Source organism: Corvus kubaryi, unplaced genomic scaffold (assembly GCF_017639235.1).
Source record: "Corvus kubaryi isolate FWS band 111438036 unplaced genomic scaffold, C.kubaryi_AGA036_p1.0 37300, whole genome shotgun sequence".
Lineage (NCBI taxonomy): Eukaryota > Metazoa > Chordata > Aves > Passeriformes > Corvidae > Corvus > Corvus kubaryi.
Genome location: NW_024581093.1, coordinates 19,475,912 through 19,489,903, shown reverse-complemented (window position 1 = coordinate 19,489,903; position 13,992 = coordinate 19,475,912). Strand labels below are relative to the sequence as shown.

The following is a 13,992-nucleotide window of genomic DNA, read 5'->3' as shown; positions in this document are numbered from 1 at the left end:
TTAATGGCAGTGCTCATTAATGTCAGGGAGGCAGGATAAACTGTTCCTTCTCTTCCATGTTTTCTCTCTGGTTCTGTTTCCAGAGCATTTGAGACTCAGATGACGCGACTGGAAGCAGAGTTTGTGCGGCGGGAAGCTCCACCTTCCTATGGACAGCTGATTGCACAAGGACTTATTCCCCCAGTTGAAGACTTCCCCGTATACAATGCATCACAAGTATGCAGACACAAGTGCTAATGAATATTTCAGCTGCCAAACTACTATAAATTAGATAAAATCTATCTGGAACTGTATTTCCGTGGCTGTGCTAATTATATTGAAGTAATGTAAAAATGTGTATACCCACAGTTCCTCAGGTGCTGTGGGTAGTTTTGAATGCATTAAATGTATTTGTTGGGGAACAGCAGTGAGATAAGCACTTTTGCTGTATGTCAAGACAGAATGAATAAAGTCAGAGAGAAAGGTCAGAAAGTAAATAGAAAAAGAAAGGCTTTTCAAGCTGAAACTGTAAATGCACCAGAAATGATAAGAAAGTCTCTAGCAGTATTTTTGGAAAATTCTTGATTTTCCAAAATGATTGTTTTTCATTTACAGATAAATTACAGTGGCAAGCCATTATGTCATTCTATTTCATTGCTGAGTACTCAAAAGCTCTTGTACCCTGCCAGAAGTATTCAGCTGAGGTATAGTTCCTAGTGTGATAATGCACTTGTAGTTTGCTACTCCAGTGGAAAATTAACTTCCTGGGTAGACAAGTAGAGCTTAAACTCATAAAGGAAACACTGTAAGGGACAGAAGTTGTGGCTGCCCTTCCCTGGCAGTGTTAAAGGCCAGGTTGAATGGGGCATTGACCAACCTGATCTAGTGGGAGGTGTTCACAGCAGGGAATTTGGAATTAGATGATCTTTAAGGTCCCTTGCAAGCCAAACCATTCTATGAATCTGTGAGAGTCTTCTGGTACAGGCAGAGCTGTCTTTGGTGTTCTCAAATATTTTGTTAGAAAATACGCATTTAAGAAGGAAGCACAGGGATCAAGTCTGAGTATTGTGGTAAAGTGGAGATATTCCTGGGGAGAATGGGGTTTAGAAGTCTTTTGAGTATGTGTGAAATGCTAGTAACCTCTGTGTTACAGGCTTCTGTGCTGCAGAACATTCGAACAGCCATGAGGAGGCAGATGAGACGACACTCGTCAAGACGGAGCTCATCTCGGCGGCGCTTGGGCAGGCTCTGGAACAGACTCTTTCACAGACCTCGGGTGAGAGGACAGATCCCACTCCTGACTCCTGCCCGCACCTCACAGACTACACTGGGTGATGGAATCATCAGCAGTGCTGATGGGACTGTTCGGAGTCCTGCACCTTCCCCAGAAGGACCTAGTTTAGAGGCAAATGGCCAAGCCAGGGGCCCACAGGAAGCTGGATGTAGCAGCGTGCAGCCAGAGACTGAAATTACAGAGCCATCGCCTTCCAACATCTTACATCCAAATACTTGCACAGCAGCACATGCAGAGCCTGAGGCTGGATACACTGATAAATCCTTAAATGCTGACTCTGACAGAGAGCTTAAGCAGTCCAGTAAAGTAGATACAGGAAAGGCTTTCAGAGATCCTTTATCTGAAAGTGTTACAGAAACGATCCATGGTGGGTCAGTATCCAGGAGGACCGTCCCAGAGGACAATTGTTTAAGTGGAAGTCATCCACTGAGTGAAGATCCATGTAGATTACCCTTAAAAAAGTGGGAGTCTGGTTATCCAGACAGCCCTATGAATGTTCATATCCAAGTGGATGGACAAAACCACTGTTGCCCTAACTCATACCAGGAGGAGCCTTTGGATGTTCATGCGGCTTGTTGCCATTCTGTGGAAGTGCCAATGTTACAGTCATCTACTTCCCTCTCCGAAAACAATACCAGTGATGATGAATCTTTACTTGTTTGCTAATAAAAATTTCTGGTTTGTCCATGTAAATTTTATAACTTCATTGTTACTTCAATGCACTTTGATGATAGGTGGTATGTTTGTGCTCCCAACTTTCTCTCTTCAAACGAGTGTGCTTTAATTCCACAGTGAGTGCAGTACAAGACTAAATAGGACAAGTTTATGTCACCGTTGCTATTCCTGAAACTCCAGTGGGGCAGAAGTAGGCCACTATGTGATGTCAGGGGCTAGGAGAACAGGAATGTGTCACTGCAGTTTGGAGGCATCTCCATCCTCTGGTAGTTTTTCTGTACTTTTTACTCACTCTGCATTCAGTGTTTCTTTGCCTTTCATTGGTCTTCCTGAACTAGAGAACTCTGTTGGAACCTGGGGCAGACACCGGTCATTGTAATTCTGAGTACTAACTGACAACAAGTAACATTGTTGTCTTTTTAGGCATAATAATTTAAATAAAATTTAATAATTTTAATTACAAATATGTAGGAGGAATTAAAATCCCCTGTAGCTTCCCCTTTATAGAAACTGCTCACTTCTTTTGATCCCTTCAGAAATGTTTTGATGGCCATGTGTACCTTGAAGCATCCACTAAATCCGAAGTTTCTGTATTGTATACTCAGAATGAAACCAGGTGTCTTAGCTACTAAAGCTTTATAATGAGAGTATAGCAGTGTTCAGTGTAAGTGGAGTGCATTGAATTCTAGTTGCAGCAATATTTCTTTTTTACATTGTCATGTGTTGCATTTTCTTCATAGTGATGTTGTGAGTGTTGCAGAATTATTTCCTCCTTCTCTACCCTCTTTTTCCTCTCCTCGTGTTTCCAGGGACTCTATGCTGATACCACTTTGAGGGTGCCTGAAGGACACTGAGGCTTTACAGCTCCTGGGGGCTGCACTGGGAAGCACTGAGCACTTGGTCAGGATCAGACTTCGGTTTTATTTTGAAATAAAATCTGTCTCACAAGTTTGCTTGTAAATCTGCTACGTAAGTGCAGATGTATAAGCCAGGAATTTTATTTATCTTTTATTTTTAGAGGATGTTATTTTGATTTTTTTATTTGCTTTTTTTTCTTTGAAGAGCTGAAATAGATCAGTGCCGTTTTCAAAGCTGACACTGTGTGGATTGTACACACTTAAATGTAAACTGGTGCCTTTTTGGTTTTTTAGAGTGTAAGTAAAAGTAGGCAAGTTATTTACTTTTAAGAAGGTGGCATTGCAGAAGAGGAGTTCCTGCAGAATGACAGAACTCTGCTGTGTGATAGCTTGGTCCTGTTGTGATGGCTGGGGTGGTGGCCAGACTCTTGCTACTCTAACAAGAGCTCTGCTTCAATTCCCCCATGACACAGTGACAAATAAAAATGCTTTATAAAGGAGTTAACAAGGAAATTGATGCTGCAGCTCTGTAAACATTCGAGTGCTCCAAAACCTGTTTGTTGTTGTAGGAATTCAAGTTGTCCAGAGTTATTAACTGAACTTGTGAAATTGGGGTCTTTGACATCTGCAGGCCTGAGCTCTGCTGCCCACAGGACTTTCCTGGCTGTAAAGGCAAACAGGCTTCTGCAGTGAACAGTTGAGTTTACATCAGTGTCAAAGATTTTTTCCTTTAAATGGGTTATATTTAGCCCTGGATCTTTCACTAGGACTCCCTTTGGGGGAGTGCCTTGAAAAGAACAAGGAACTTTGGCCTACTAAAATGTAATATGGAAGAATTAAATAGAAGTGATTTTTTTTTCCTTTTCTGTTGCAAATTGGTTTCATACTGTGCATTCCAGAGTTAGAAGATTCAAATTCTTTAAGGGCATTAATACCAGGAAGGGCTTGTTGCAAAATGCATAACAAGAGTTGTAGTTGCGTTAAATAAATACTGCTCAGTCATTTTTTCCAAGTTCTTCTGTGATCAGAACTCATTTCATCAAAGAAAATGTAGTTTTGAAAGAGATCTTCCTTTCATAGCATTTGTAAACATTTTGGGTACATTCCACCTTTGCAAGGCCATGTACTGTAGTCATTGCACACCAGAGTAGTTGTTTGCATCAAAGGCTACAGGTTTTAGTGTCTTTTTTTTTTTTTTTTTTTTTGTCTAAAGGTAATTTAAAATACATAGACTTGTATGTGTAAGATAGTTACGTATAGTTAGGAGAAAGATTAAAGGTTTGTATTGTGTGGATATGGAAGGACCTTAGAAATACATGTGTATTTATTTCTGTTACAGAAAAATATTTCTGTAATAAAATAATGCTAATCATGCCATGCCTTAAACCATCACCATTATAAGGCTCATAAAGTTGAAATATGTACTCTGGAGTACTGCTATATTTTGGGAACAACCCTGAACAGCTAACACTACTTTAAGATGTGTAACTTCACATAATTTCTTACATGTATCATACATATTTTGTATACTGATGCATTTGGTAGCTCAGTGAAAATTTCACTGGGAAAGTTTTACTTTGAGAAACTTTAAAACAAGTCCAGGTTAATGAAAATTTGATGTTGAAGCATACAGAAGTGTTCACAACCCTCATGACTGGACTATACAGCACTGCATCAATGAGAAATACAAGCCTGGTGCTCTTTGTAAGCACTAACTTCTGTATTCTGCAGGGCAGTTTTCTCTCCTAGCTCACCCCCTGCAAGGGAAGAGCTGTAAGTTCACTGTTAGTTTTACAAAAGAAATCTCTATGTTTGCACTCTGAGCACAAAGAGGTGCAGTGCAGTGTCCTGGAATGTCAATACCTGGATAAATCATAAAGTCTGCTTTAGTGTAATGTCTGCCCTTCCTCCATCTCTTGTAAGCATTAAACAGGGAATCAATCATCCTTGAAGGTACCTTGGTTCTGATTCATATAAACTGCCTCCTTGTATTCAGAACTTCTTAAAATTAGAAAAAAGGAAGAAAGTGGAAATGCAACACTTTAAAGACTATACAACCTTAAGTTAATCAGCTAGTAAATTTGTTAAATATTTTGTTACTTTAATAATGCTTTTCTGCACTCTAAAGATTTTTGTAGACCGGAAGCAAATTGTTTGTTTGTTTGGCTTTGGTTTTTTAAGATACACAGCTCCTCTGTCCAAACAAGCAAAAAAAAAACCTCCTTCCAAAAAACCTCCCTTCCAAAAATCTCTCTGAATAGAGAAGAATACTTACTGGTTTAAAAAGAATGCAAGCTCATAGGCAGCATAAAGGGGAAAAGTGATTCCCTTAATATTTTTCTCTGCTGCTATTAAAGCAGGGAATATTTCTGTTAGGAATTCTGGTACCTTCCAACTTGTCTATTACTCTGCAACATCCCCTAAACGTACTTGTTCTCTATTTCTGTTCTCTGCTTTGTGATTTTTTTGTTTGTTTGTTTTTAATTTGTTGTATATATTAATTTAGTTACAACATTTTACCATAGCGTGTGTACAGGCATATGGTTCAGGTATGGTGTTGTGTTTACCAGTATCTACTACTGCTTCCTGGACTGAGCAAGACACTAAGCAAGAAAGATGCTGGCATCATCGTACCTTGCCTTGCTTTGGATCTCTTAATTTTTAATAAAATTTCATGTGCCCAGAGCCTGTGGGTTTCTGACCATCACTCTTAACACCAAAGCTCGAGGATTCCTAAATTGTACTCCCACAGTCTTTGTTTGACTCTGACTCTTACGTGCCAACCCATGACTCCATGTGTTGACATGAATGTGAAGGGGAGGGGGTGTGTTTTGGTTTGGTTTTGTACCTTTGGGGGTTTTTTATCATCTGCTATCTTTTCTGGCTGAAGCTAGTGGAAAGGATATCACTTTTTAAATAGTACATGTGAAATCTTGGCACTAGCAATTCACTGTTGTATACAGCTGCCTTTAAAATGTATGTATGCGTATATCCCAACTGAAAAAAAAGAAGCCCTGAAGTGTATGACTATTAGGGTAGTTAAAAACACAGTTTCTGAAGTACTGCCTCTCCCATTCCTGAGGCCAGTGCTTGTTTTGCTGATGCTGATGGTGATGCTTCTCCTTCCCTGTCTCTTTGAGGTACTGCTGGCTCTGTCTTGCTCTTTTTCAGAAGAAGGTGAAGGCTGAGTTACTTTGTGTTGACAGTGTTCTGCAGACTTGGAAGTCTTTATTTGTATTGAAGAGAACTGGACAGACTTCATGGTGATCCCAGATTTATCTGTAGCCATGAAGGATGGAAGGACACAGCTGGATGCAGAGGGATAATACCTTCTAGCCTAGCAGGAAATGTTTGCTTTGGTTTGCTTTGCTTCGCTTTGCTTTGTCATGAAATGCTCATTCAGCTACAGTGGCAGTGGCAGGAGCACTAATGTTTCAAACCATACCCTGAGGTGAGGCTGAAATGAGAATAACCCATGAAATGGAAATAGAGTAATAAATGATACCTGAGTGTTTGCAAGTCTTTTGACAGCCTGTGCAGTACAATAGATACGTCTTACAACAAACCAAGGGGCAAGCCTGGAGGGAATTTGGTACTTTTTAATCAGACCCTTTCTTTGAGAGGAAAAACTGCTTTTGCTTATTTAAGATTTTTGGACTTGGCCAGAAATTGAGTTTTAATCTCCCAGGCAGGTGCTAGGATTTAAAATCCAGTACAAATATCTGTCTGAACCTGAACCTTGCAGGCAGCACACCTCGTGTCCTGTCCTTTGTCAGTTTGTCACCCGAGCAAACAGTTCAGTGAGCCATTTTTCCCTTTTCAGATTCTGTTTCTTGTGATCTTGGCTACAGGGATGAAATGGTTACCAAGACTGAGGTGAGTGGTGGTGATTTACATTTTATCCTATGTGGTTTTTTATTTCATTCTATGTGTTCCCTGCTTTATGATGCCTTCTGGATCTTCCTTCTATCGCTGTGTCTTACTGTAAGACTCTAAGACAAATTTGGTTTTGGCCTCTCAGCATCTTCTCACTTTCTAATCCTTTTTCTTGGATTTTCCTTTTCCATTTGTCCAAGTGCAGAAGTTTCAATTTGAAGATAGAGCACTGTTGAGAGGTGTCAAGGACCAAGGAGAGGAGGTTTAAAAACCAGAGTTTGGTTTGCAACTGTCTGAACTCTAAAGCTTTAGGAAAAGACAAATTCTAAGCAAAGTTTACCCTTTATTTTTCTTTCAATATCTCTCATAGAACTCCTCAGCAGCTGAGTAACTGCTAACAATTTCTGATTTGGTTCTTGGTACAAAGGGGCTGGAAACCAAATTTTTTTTCCCAAGGTTTAACAAATTAACAATAAGTGAAACGTGAGAAGTACCTTGACAAAGGCTTCTGAATATGAAGTGTGGGACAGCATGTCTGCTGCGGGCTGGTTGGTTGGTTGGTTGGTGTCTTTCCTTTGAAGATGAATTATTTTGTTTAACTTCAGCTCTCCAGCACGTTTCTCTCACAGCATTAGCTTGTTTGGAGGTGGGCTGTGGCAGAGGCTCTGTCCTGGGCTCCCAACCCACCACAGCACCTCGCCAGACAAATGTGCTGCTCCCCTGGGGCCTCCAGCCCCTGTCTCAAGGTCGATGGCTGCATCAGGGCTTGTGCTTTCAGAAGTGATGGAGCATGGCTAATGAAATCTTTTCTGCGTATTTTTGGATACATGTTTTGTAAAGATGCTTCCAAGTCAAATGTATTATTAAATACACAGGGACTCATCTGTCCTTCTTGAGTTGGAGGAAAGCTTTGAACTGAAACAGCATGGTGCTGAACCCAAGGTTCAGTCCCCATATGGGTCAATTTCTTAAGAGCTAGATTCGATGTTCCTTGTGGGTCCCTTCCAACTCAAAATATTCTGTGATTCTGTGAGTCTCTTCCCTTGACCCTTCTGAGATCAAACTTTTCTGGTTTATGTACTAATGTGAATGGAAAAAATTGATTCCTTTATCAAGTTTTTGAAAATGCTTGAGGGTAGCCAAGCCAGCAGAAGTACCTCTGCCTCATTCTCCTGCTTCCCAACAGTGCCCACTCGACTCCTGGAATTTTATCTTCTCCGCTTCTGTCTTGCAAAGCATTTAGCAGTGATGACATATCTGTTGCTGCTTTTTCAATACTGTGAAAATCAGATAAGAATAATCCAATCCTTTTTTTATTGACTTTTCTGTAGGCTGACTTACAGGTGATACTCCCCGGAGTATTTTTCTGCATTACAGCCTCTAATATTTTATGCTACATAAATATAATAGCACATAATTTATAGGCTTATGTGGTACTGTGCTGCTATTCAAGTTTTATTTAAACTCCTTTCTGTTGGAAACAACTTGCGTCTCTGTATCAAGTATCACAATATTCTCAACATGCTGATATTGTCAGCTGTTTCAAGGTTTTTCTTTTGTTCAGTGGGCTTTAAAATACTAGTAATTATGTCTCCTTTGAAGCTAGTTGCTTTGTCTTTAGGAAAAATCTCTTTTATATGGATTGTGTGCTGCTAAATTTCATTTAGCATATGAATTTATCTTTCTAATTTTGTACATTGATTTCTATGGGTAGAAATTTTACACGTTAGGCACTAACATTTGCAAAGCCTTTATTGTATGTGACACTGTGAGCAGAGATGAAGCTGTTCCTAAAAATGAAACATTGTGGAACACTTTTTGGGGATTGGTATCTAATTCAAAGATGAAGTCTAGTAAATAATGCTGTTCTAAATTGAGCCTTCTGATTTAAGGCCAAATGTTATTACTTTTAAAGCGTGTGAGTATAATCAGGGAAAATTTGAGCCAAACTCAATTGACAATTAAGAGGAATTTGTTCTTTAATTTTGCTTTTGATTTCCTTATACAACAGCCAGGAAAAGCCTTGGTAGCTGTTGCAGCATTACTACTATTACTATTATTACTACCTTTCTCATTACCATACAGACTTGTCTCAAGAGCTGCAAATTTTCCATGCTAGCTCATTTCCTTACCTTAATTTTTTAAACAAACAAAAATAAACCCACGCCAAAACTTAGCAGTTCTGAAAGCAATCAGTATTGCTGATGCTGTAATACATTTAGTTTTCCCACTAGCTAATAAAGGTATTGAAGGAGTTAATCTGTTGGAATTATACCACAGAAAGTGGATTTTGAGCTATGGAAAAGGAGACTTAGCCATGAGAGCCTCTGACATTATTTAAAGTTCAGGTGCTGCTTAGCCACAGAGATTTTTGCTCTGATTTTTTTTTTGTTAAAGCAAGCTGAATATTTATGATTTCCATTAGCAAACTGTATATTCATACTATTATTTCAAATGTGGTATCTTTCTTTACATGTGTGCATATATACACATAAAACCACACCTTTTTTTCTAGCTAAATATATATTTTGATCTCTTATAGTTAACAGCTTTATACAAAGAGAAGAATGTAAGCTGTGTTCCTTTTTAGTGTCTACCATCTGAAATTTTGGAGAGAGATGAATAGAATTTTAATATATAGATATTACTATTATTATTATTATTTAAAAACAAAAGTATTTCTGAATAATTAACTAAGAGAGAATGAATCCGTAATTTTTGTGCCAGGACCATAGAAAGATATTTTTAAATTACACTCAGATGGCTGTTACCAAGGCTACTGAATGTCATAGTTTTTGTTTTCAAAAACCGTGAAAGAATAGTAGCTCAGAGCTGTTCTCACATTTTGCATTTTCAGAAGATTCCCTGTTGTAAAAGTGGCCATATTGCTACAGCAGCAAATCTCCATATATTAATTAAGTGCACAAATGAGATTTTTTTCCTAGTGCATGGCACAAATAAAATATGCAAAACACTTTCTAAGGAGCATCTGATGTGTGAGTAATTTAGGCTCGTTACTTGGTTGAGCACAGCTGAAATGGGGAATTGGTCTCTGAAGCAACGTGGCACCACCTGACACCTCAATAGACAGGAGGAACATCAGGCTCCTTTCCCATGTTTCCTTTGAGTTCCCACTGCTGATCCCACTGCAAACCTCTCCATGTCTCCATCCTCCCCAGCTGGCACCTGGATCCTGCTGAGCTTCATGCAGGAGTTCCTGGGTGCTGCAGTGAGCCCTGTCCCATCTGGGATGCAGGAACCCCCCTCCACCTTTACAACAATGCTTCAAAACTGAGATACTTGAGATTTAGATCACTACTTCTGTATCTTTTTTCTGTGTCACAAAATGATGCTGGAACTGTCCAGATGATTGTTGGTGCTGTAGCTTTTACTCTGCGGTCCGTGCTCAGTGCAGTCACCCTGCCCCAGCTGCGCTGGTCTTTGGAGCTGGGATGGAGATGCTGTGCTCCTCCAGCTCTGTGAAGGGGTGATCCCTTGGATTGTAACTTTGATGCCTCATGTTATGTGGGCATTCACCCCACCCAGGGGCAGCAAGAAGTCTCCTTGCTTTCTCTTGATTTCTGTACTTCGATTTTGTGTTGGGAACTGCCCTAGTTTTGAAATGCCTAAATTTGTATGTCTCTGGTGGACCCTCGTGGTGACTAAAATCAATATTCCAGAGCTGTGTCTGTGCTGCTTTCCCCTGCTGAGCAAGAATGCTGCCAGAAAAAAACCCCAACCAGCACCTTATTTTACACTTTATTTCTTTTCTTTTTTTTCTTCTTTTTTTTTTTTTTTCTTAGGGAATAACTAAAAGCTACAGAGGCCATAAAGGGTGTAGCTCATTTTATGGGCTTCACTATTGGAGCTCTAAAACCATTTTTTTTTTCCAGAAAAACTTTTTTCAAAAATCAGCATGTAAACAAGAAGCCACTTCAGCCTCAAAGGCCACGCTGTTATTTCCTCACTGCTGTCCCGCTCACCGGCTGCCAAGAGTGGGCCGAGGAGGCCTCCTCCTCGGCACTTCCACACTGAGGGTACACCACAAAACACAGCTTCTGCCCCCAGCACGTCATGGACTCTGCAAGGAGCAAATGGCCAGTGGTTAATGGGTGGTTAATGGGGATGCTTGAGCTCTTCTAAACAAATATGTGATGCTGGAGCGGTGCCACATGGGAAGGAGGCTGCACAGCCCTGCTGCCCCACTGACTGCCCCTTCCAGCCCTTCTCAGCTCCAGCTCAGTGATCAAAGAGTGTTTGTGAAGCAGGGGCAGGTTAAGATTGAACAGCTTTAGGAATACCTTTCCCCAGCCCCTCACAGAGCTGCCAGTGCTGCCCATGGCAGGCTGTCAGGATTGGGATGGGATGGGATGGGATGGGATGGGATGGGATGACTGCCAGCCCTCCTGGCACTGTGTCAGCCCAGCTGCAGTGACCACTGGCCTTGGGGAGCTGCTGGCAGCAGAGCCCACTGCAGCTGATGGAAACCCTCCAGTCAGAGCAGAGGGCTGCAGTGTGCTTGTTTGAAAGTCCTCACTTTGGAGCAAAGTGATTAAAAATCAAACACAACCAAAACATAAAAGACTTATTTGCAGTTTTAATTTTATATGAGGGATAATGTAAGGCTTTGTAAGAAACTTTTGAGTATGAGATAGTTCATCATGTCACACAGGGCTTGTGTGACATGACGTGCTGGTGGAACAGAGGGAGAAGGCAGGGCAAGGGTGAGAAACTCCTCGGTCCCTTTGTGATTGCTCATTTGGTCTCCATGTGCATCAAGTGACACCCTGGTGTATTTGCCACAGGACAGGCTGCTGTGAGCAAGCTGAGTGGATGGGCACAGAGGCATGAGAGGAGGCAAACGTACCCAGCAGTGAACAAAACATTTGCCCAAAGGAAAGCACAGCCTGGCAACTTCGTGCCCAGGCGCTGCCAGTGGCTGAGAGTGGTGGCTGGTCTCATACAGGCAGTTTCCTGGCTGTTTTGGTGCCAGTGTGTCAGAGTTTAAGCAGGGAGGGCAGCAAGGCACATAGTGCTGGCTTACCTATCAGCCTATTTACACACTTTGGTTTATTTCTCCAGTAGACTCCAAGGAAAAACACTGGCACTCCGGTTAAAATGATAATTAGTCCAACCCCACAGACGATCGGCTCAGAGTATAAGCTGAAGATCAGCAGAAATGCCCAAAACGCCAGATAAGTGATGGGGATGAGGAGGTTCACCTACCAGGAGAAAGCAGAGCAGAGCACGGCTGTGCAGAGCAAGAGCAGTGGCTGACTGGTTGTGGTGGGCTGCAGGCAGTGCACGCTTCAGGCCCCCCATAAGTTGTGTCCCCCTTCCCTCTACTGCTGTTGTCCTCTCTGCCCATCCCAACAAGTTCACAAGGGATCTGCCTGTGTATCCCTCTTTTGCACTAATGGCACTTTGGGACATGGTTTGGGAGGTGTTCCCATCCCACCCTTTGCATCACTATTGCAACCAAGAAATTTAGCTTTAACAGTGTCACCTTGATAGGTCTGAAGATTTTGGGTTTCTTCCAGCGTAAAACAATCAGGCCTATAATTGTCACTCCATAGCAGAGGTAGTTAATAAATGACACGTAGTTGATTAGCGTGTATGTGTCTCCAACAAGCATGATGATAAGTGTGGCCAAACACTGCAAAGAGAGGAGCATAGCCTTCTTGAGCCATTACTAGAAAAGATAGCTTAAAAAAAACAAAACCAAGCAAAATTCCCATTAAAGCATTAAAAACGCTTTTGTTTATGGCACCTGCTGGGATTGTGCTGCCTCCTGTGGCTCTGTGCCTTATCCCCAAGCTGTGCCACCAGGGCTGGGGCTAAATGGGTATTTTGGGTGATTTGGGGCATGCTGAAGTCAGAGACTAGAGGGTCTGTTTATAAATACCCTGGGGTGCTGGCATAGGTATCTCTGCTGCCCGTGGCTAGGCAGGCAGGGCTGGGAAGGTTGGCAAAGTTCCCACTCCACCTATTTCTGTTAAGTGTTTTAAAAGCTATTGAATGTTATGGTGAGGACTCCAGGTGAAAGGATTTCTTAGACATAACATGTTGTGTTTCAGGCACTATGTTGTTGCAGGTGCTCTGTATATTATAAAGAATTAGAGGTTTGTCCTTTCTGCTGCTGGCTCATGTCACAGCTGATCAGTATCATCAATCTTTTGAGCATTACTAATGTTTGGAAACTGGCAGATGGATGGTGGAAATTCCCAAGCTTTTGCTTGCTTTTTTGAACTCTACATCTGCCTAATACTGATAGCGAATTGATTTTCACCTTTTTTGCTTTTATATATTCTCTATATTCTTTACACATACATTTGTAGCGCTGCAGCCTATTACAGTATTTGTAGCTAGCTTTTTACCTACTCTATTAGACAGAAAGACAAAATAAATTCCCAGTGGCTCCAAGGTGGGGTCCAAGGTTAGATTATCTGGAAGCCACGGTTGAAACTAGCTCTCCAAGACACATTTTAATTAAAAAGTTTAGTTCCCACCTAAGCGGGGGGGCCCGGCCCCCCCCCGCCCGAGGTGGGAGATTCAGAAAGGGTTGAACTGAGGGGCAATTACCTCATTGTTTATGTCTCTAATTGGGGATTCTTGTCAATTTTGGTAATTTGCTAAACATATAAAAATTGTATGCATTTTATATTATGTGTGCATCTTCAGCACTTTCCACCTAGCCAGTTGTGCACCTAAGGATCCTTATAAAGGTAACCCTTTTTATCACCTAAGTGTGTCTATCTTGTGATTTTACGACCAGCAAAAAGCCATCAATACTGTAGAGCCAGGAGAGCTGACTTGGGGGCCAGGGTGCTGCTCCTCAAGCCCCCCACCCTGCTCTTTGGTACCACAGGAGCTCAGCACTCACCTGCACCAAATAGCAGTCCAGTGAACACTCTGTTGGGGCCCAGAGCCGGAGGGAAACTAAGTATCCAAATTCCTCCAGAGAATGCTCAAGATCTTGGTCTGTGTTTATCTGGGCTCCCTTTTTGCTTTTGTCCCTTTTTTCTTAATCAGCCATTTCGATAGTAAATTCCTTCCAGGAGGGAAGGTTTCTGCACCTCCAGCACCAGGAATTAAGCACCACCACAACCGAATGCCCCATTAGTCCCTCTGTTCCCCTATTCAAAGCCTTGCAGGCTTGGCAGGGGGATTTCAACACCTTGAACAGTTTCACCACAAAATGGGTTTAAAATTGGACACCATCTCGTATCGCTGATATATAACATGGTTGCTGCTCTCCCCTGAAGTGTGCACTGTGTCATATGTGTGTACACCTCTCTACTGCCACTGGTG

The 13,992-nt window shown here is 41.6% G+C and overlaps 2 protein-coding genes across 7 annotated transcripts in view; one reads left to right on the top strand and one right to left on the bottom strand.

Annotated features, from left to right (window-relative positions):
* LRP3 (LDL receptor related protein 3) overlaps positions 1-5,490 on the top strand; it is a 34,791-nt gene extending 29,301 nt beyond the window's left edge. For all 3 annotated transcript variants that reach the window (XM_042027703.1, XM_042027704.1, XM_042027705.1), the window contains 2 exons: positions 84-216; positions 1,133-5,490. In XM_042027703.1, the coding sequence (XP_041883637.1) occupies positions 84-216; positions 1,133-1,939 (940 nt within the window). In that variant the 3' untranslated portion in view covers positions 1,940-5,490. The remainder of the gene's footprint in view (positions 1-83; positions 217-1,132) is intronic.
* A 1,374-nt stretch (positions 5,491-6,864) lies between these two features.
* The window catches only part of SLC7A10 (solute carrier family 7 member 10), a 50,574-nt gene continuing 43,446 nt past the window's right edge, over positions 6,865-13,992 (bottom strand). For 3 of the 4 annotated variants that reach the window (XM_042027718.1, XM_042027720.1, XM_042027719.1), the window contains 3 exons: positions 12,188-12,337; positions 11,726-11,903; positions 6,865-10,762 (listed from right to left, as the gene is read on the bottom strand). In XM_042027718.1, the coding sequence (XP_041883652.1) occupies positions 10,638-10,762; positions 11,726-11,903; positions 12,188-12,337 (453 nt within the window). In that variant the 3' untranslated portion in view covers positions 6,865-10,637. The remainder of the gene's footprint in view (positions 10,763-11,725; positions 11,904-12,187; positions 12,338-13,992) is intronic. The other variant, XM_042027722.1, reaches the window with a different exon arrangement.